Raw genomic sequence first — 5,666 nt, 5'->3', positions numbered from 1 at the left:
AGATGACGGGGACAGAAATGTGTCTTACCATCAGGATGCTTCGTCTTACCTTTAAAACCAATCTCTTTGAGCATATTCCCATCGTGCTTATTTTGATTGGTTCATTGTCTGATTTAAGATTCCACAGGAACATTGACTTTTATTACGGTAATATATATGGACACAGTGAGGTCAAGAAAGCACGGGAGAGGCGGACGCGATGCATAGTTCTGACTCCAGGGCGGCCAATCCGCTAAGAAGCAGCGTAGATAAATATCCAACGGGTATCTATTAGGAGAACTGCACTGTTGTGACAGTTCTCATATAAAGGTGGGACCGTGATCATACAGACAGGAAGGAGAGTAACGCTGAGTCAGCGCACTGTTGGTTCTGCAATGCTGCTGATCAAACTGTGCAGACGACAGACAGACAGACCAGAGGAGACAGACAGAGAGAGATTACGAGACAGGAGAGAGATGACAGAAGGACAGACGGACAGATCGAGACGAGGAGAGGACAGAGAGAGAGAGAGACAGAAGAGAGAGCAGACAAGAACAGACAAGACAGACAGAGAGACCAGAGAGGAGAGAGCAGAGGAGAAGACAGACAGACGAGACAGACAGAGAGACGGACAGAGAGAGACAGACAGACAGACAGAAGAGACAGCACAGAGAGACAGACGACAGACAGACAGAGAGACGGACAGAGGAGAGAGCAGACAGAGAGAGAGAGAGATCATTGAGAGGGAGAGACAGACAGCAGGACGGACAGATGGAGAGAGAGAGGAGCAGGACAGACGGACTCACGAGAGAGGAGAGAGACAGAAGGGAGCGGACAGAGAGACGACAGACAAACAGACAGGAGAGAGAGACGGAGAGAGAGAGACAAGACAGACAGACAGACAGACAGGACGACGAGATAGAGAGGACAGAGGAGAGAGACAGAGTGCAGGACAGGAGAGAGAGAGCAGACAGACAGACAGAGCAGACAGGACAGAGACGGGGACAGACAGGATCAAGACAGACAGGACGGGTACTTGGTGAAAAACAGTGTTATATGTATGAATTTGCTCATCGGATGGCAGTCAGCAGCAGCAGGTCAGCAGTCAGTGAAGCTGCCTGTTAATTAGGTGGCATTTCAGATATTTCAGCAGCGACAGTTCTGCGTCCAACAGTCAGTCAGCTGCTTGTCGTGACCCGTCACGGAAGCTCCAAACAGTCAGGGAGGTCAGATCCGGCGAGCTGAGACGATTTTATATCGAGTGCAGAACCTGTGGAAGGTGCTTCCACGTTTTCAGTTTCAGCATGACACAACACAAACATCTAAAACAGGAAATGTAGAGAGACAAACTCCACATGTAATCTACACGCACACACACACGACATCCACACACGACACACGACGACACTCACACAGTCAACATAACTGAGCTTGACTGTTACTTTGAGACACAGCCAGGCTACCTGCTTTTCCCGCTAGCTGTTTCCCCCTGTTTCCAGTCTTTATGCTAAGCTAAGCTAACCATCTCCTGGCTGGAGCTTCATAAGTTAAAGGTACAGACATGAGAGTCGTATCCTTCTCCTTATTTAACTCTTGGTAACAACAAGTTTAAAGGAATCTTTTCTATCAAGCCAGGTAATTTAAACAAGTCGTGAGCGAGTTCGACCAGATCGTCTACGTGTTTTATTTGAAGGTTAAAGGAAGAGCGACGACCTGAAACATCAGTATCAAACCCTCACTGAAGAGGAAAACTACACACGCTGCACACAGAGAAGTGTCTGTGATGTTTCTCCCTTCGGATTGAATGTAAAAGCCTTTCTATACCAGTGCTTTAATGGTCTGTTCAATCCAGACAGGCTTCCTGTGTGAGACAGGAAAGAGCTGCAGGGGCGCCGAGCGTTCACGACAGCACATGAAACCTCGCTGCTGTACTAATGTTTGTCACTTTCATTTCAGCTGGCTGCAGTAAATAACAAGTGTTTGTGTTACTCACAGTGGGGACGTATTCGGAGGGAAACTTGTTGGTGGTGTAGGAGATGAGCAGGCAAGTTTTCCCCACGGCGCCATCGCCCACCACCACACACTTTATAGTCTGCATCTGAGGAGGGAGGCAGGAGAGGAGAGGGAGCTTGTTAATGTCACACGTACATGTGCAGAACACAAATCACTTCAAAAATACATAAAGGCTGAATTTACCTCTGAAGGGGTGACTTACATTCTGCCATTTTAAATCCTAGATCAATATCAGTAATACTAAACACACACAGCTTCATTATGCAAAAAAGACATTCAGGAGTTTTCAGTTCCACATCTGGACAAATTGTAACCATACAGCGGATGTGTAAGAAGTGACGACCAACACATTGTCACGGTACAGTCGCCATAATGGGGGAGAAAAAGAGAGTAGACGCTGGGGAATAAGACGCATCACCATATTCTGTTTAGGGATATCGTATCGATTCTCAAAAACACTACAAGGACTTTTGTGTCTAAACCTCCAACCGCTGGACAGCAGTGTTGGAAAACCTAGTTTACAGTATCGCGATATATACAATATATTGGATTGTTGTTTTATTTGAACAACTATTCTCAAACGGCACAGTCTTTTCTCGTTTTCTACCTGAAACGTGTATCTCTGTCTCTGTTCCCTTTTGTAGTGAACGTATGAAGAAGCATGCCCGTCCTGAACACCGCTCACAGACAACATCTGCTTCACAGCCACAGTCCTGACGCAATACTTCACTCACTGTATTTTCACTCTTACAGTTCAAATGTTACACATGGACAGGCGATGGACGTATTTACTGACGTCTTATGCAATACACTAACCAAGAAAAGATTTGTGTGTGTGTGTTGCTGTGTCGTGTGTCGGGGTTTGTGATTGATGTGATTATTATGAGTGACTGGATATCTATCTAATATGCCTAGGTGTCTCATAAGATCCCTTTTCCTAGTTCTGTTTGTTGTTGATGCCGGATGGTGTCATTTACCCTGTTTAATGTTTTAGAAGACGTCTTAATATGCTGTTTTGACGAATTAACTTTCTCCCCTGGCGCACTTCTGCTTTCATATTCCTTCTTTTAGCTGTTTTTCCTAACGTGTATTTTATTCAGCTTGTATTTTTTATTTTTTTAGCTGATTTTTAATGTGTTAATTTTAGCCCTTAGTGTCTCTTCTTGTTATTCTTTTGTTTTGCTCTCTGTAGGCCATCTTTGAGGATAGATTTTTCTTTTATGAAAAGTGCTTTGTACAAATTTAAAATGGTATTTATTATTATTATTATTACTAAAAAGGTCTGTCCTTACGCATTATTACTTTGTGACATTGGGAATGCCGGGAAGACTGTAAAATTCCCCCAAACTACTGCCACACACAGTTCGGCTCCTGTATGTGATCTCCTTTCAATTCACGATACGTAGAACGATACAGGGTCAGGGGTCAGGGGTCAGGGTCAGCCCTCAGTTTATGTTCACAACACTGATATCTAGCAGTATTCTTTCGAGAGAATAAGTGAATAACTGCGTTTTCCCATCGTGAACGTTCCAGCTGTTGACTGGGATGTGATGAGTAAGTGCGGGAGAGTTAACAGAAACAGTGGCAGCTGTGTGTAAGACAGTGTTTACCACACACAGGCTGCAGGTCCTGTGACACGCAGACGCCCAGCAGCTCACACACCCGCGCCGGCTTCATTAAGTGGGACAATGGTGAAGGCTACGGCTGCCTCTTCATCACTGCCTCTTTGTTCGGCCCTTCGGCAGCGCTCAGGAAGAGTCACATACAAGTTAACTGGTGATCTGCGGGACCGGGACACCAGTTATGTCTGTCTGTCCTCATCAGGGAACTGTTGTTTCTTTTAAACGACGTTCTGGGCATCGCGTCGGTCCTGTTCTGCAGCGATCACTGATCACTCTGGTTCATTAACAGACCACTCTCTAACTCTGCCAGGTTTCTTCTTTTAGAGCAGCGCTCATTAACTCCAGAGGCGTAGTTATGGAACAACTAGTTGGTGAATTGATTTGTCAAAAGAGAGCAAATATGAGCCTCCTTCCAAGTTGCTAAAGAAAAGAAAAATGTAAAAGATTTTCCCATTTTTAGCTTCTCAGATGTGAGCGTTTGCTTCTTTTTCCTTTCTCTTATTTTCTAATCATCAACTGTATCTGATGAGCGAGCGTAATTGTTAGTTGCGTCTCAATATTACGATTATTTTCTTGACGAATTAGTCGATCGACAGGCTTTTGATAACCCATTAATCGTTTCACCCGCTGGTTCCAGATTCTCCCACCTGAGGACTTTATACCGCACTGTTGGTTGGATCATGGAGAGACAATCATAAAGGGCAGTTTTCAATAGTTTATAGACAAAAAGATGACTTCAGACCACAACTGTATTATTGTAATAAAGAAAATAAGACTGTTGATCTCAAAGATATTTAACTTACAATGACATAGAGAGAGAAAAAGAGCAAATGCATATGTTTGCTGTAACCAGGCAGTTAATCGATCATCAAAATAGTCTCTGAACTTATTGATTAACCGACTACTCCTTTCACTTCTGATTGATTCTCACATACAGACAAAAATATCGAAAGCAGTCATGAGTTAGGACATTTTCTCAACGTGCAGCTGAAGCAATTGTCTGTTAACTCATATTTAGTCCTGAAACAAACTTAAAACAATCGATTAAAGTTGTTATAAATCAGTTTCAGTGTTTTCACACTACAGGAAGCTGAACAAGAGACACCCAAACTGGGTTTCCAGTCACTTCCGCGTAGAAAACTGTGGCAAAAACTTCACAAATAAACCTACTGATGGTCTTTATCGCAGGCCGGCTCGTCGCTTAGTCTGTTTGTACAGTATTAAAGTTAGAAAAGGACACGCTCACCACTTTCTGACAGACTTTACGAGCCACTAACTAAAGGTTGGCAAAAGTTTACTCCTGCGAAACTACCGAGCTAAGTCGGTAGCTAACGCGAAGCTACATCCGCCAGACCACACAAACCACAAAAAGGGCATTTTTTAAAACTAATTTAAATTAATACAACGACAAAACAACACTTCTGAGGGCTACGTGTATAATAAGTAATAGAAACTCAGGCCTAAAGTCGCCCTGGTTAACCAACACAGTCGCACCGGTAGGTTAAAGGAAATCGTTTGTTTTGACAGCTGCCGGTTAGCATTGTTGGCAGTGAGCAGCTTTCACAGTGAAAAGAGTCGCTCTCGGGTATATTTCTGTGTTTTCTGCTCGTATTTCCCAGTTTATCGTCAGTAAATGTAAAGTTAAAGACAGTGACAGATACTAACCGTGTCTGTTTTCAGCCGCTGGAGTGCTGCTAATGCTGTGCTGCGTTCAGGTGCTTCCCGTAAACTCCCCCTTCCCCCCCGCCACACTGCGGAAGTCGGAAATATGACTTGTTGTTAATAAATGCAATGATTTTGTGTTTTCCTTTAATTAATGTAATCATTTTACCTTATATATGTCGTTTATATATATACGTATATTTTTTATTTTTATTTTTATTTTATCTTTTATCTTTTATCTTTTATCTTTAATTTCTTTTAATTTTTTTTTTATTCTTAGGGTTAGGGTTTTTAATTTTAGTTTAATGTATGTTTAATGTATGTTTTGTATTTTGTATGCTACTGGATGCTTGAATTTTCCTCTGGATAAATAAAATATCTATCTATCTA

General features: G+C 42.8%; 1 protein-coding gene across 1 annotated transcript in view; it reads right to left on the bottom strand.

Moving 5' to 3' along the window:
- The window catches only part of LOC118343121 (cdc42 homolog), a 24,066-nt gene extending 18,702 nt beyond the window's left edge, over nucleotides 1–5,364 (bottom strand). The window contains exons 1-2 of the mRNA XM_035681876.1: nucleotides 5,280–5,364; nucleotides 1,973–2,077 (exon numbers count right to left, since the gene is read on the bottom strand). Coding sequence (XP_035537769.1) covers nucleotides 1,973–2,077 — 105 coding nt within the window. The 5' untranslated portion in view covers nucleotides 5,280–5,364. The remainder of the gene's footprint in view (nucleotides 1–1,972; nucleotides 2,078–5,279) is intronic.
- Between the last annotated feature and the right edge of the window lie 302 nt (nucleotides 5,365–5,666).

Source organism: Morone saxatilis, unplaced genomic scaffold (genome assembly GCF_004916995.1).
Source record: "Morone saxatilis isolate NCDOM2014 unplaced genomic scaffold, NCSU_SB_2.0 Contig9, whole genome shotgun sequence".
Taxonomy (NCBI): domain Eukaryota; kingdom Metazoa; phylum Chordata; class Actinopteri; family Moronidae; genus Morone; species Morone saxatilis.
The sequence above is the reverse complement of the archived record's forward strand: the minus strand, read 5'-3'. Positions and strand labels throughout refer to the sequence as shown.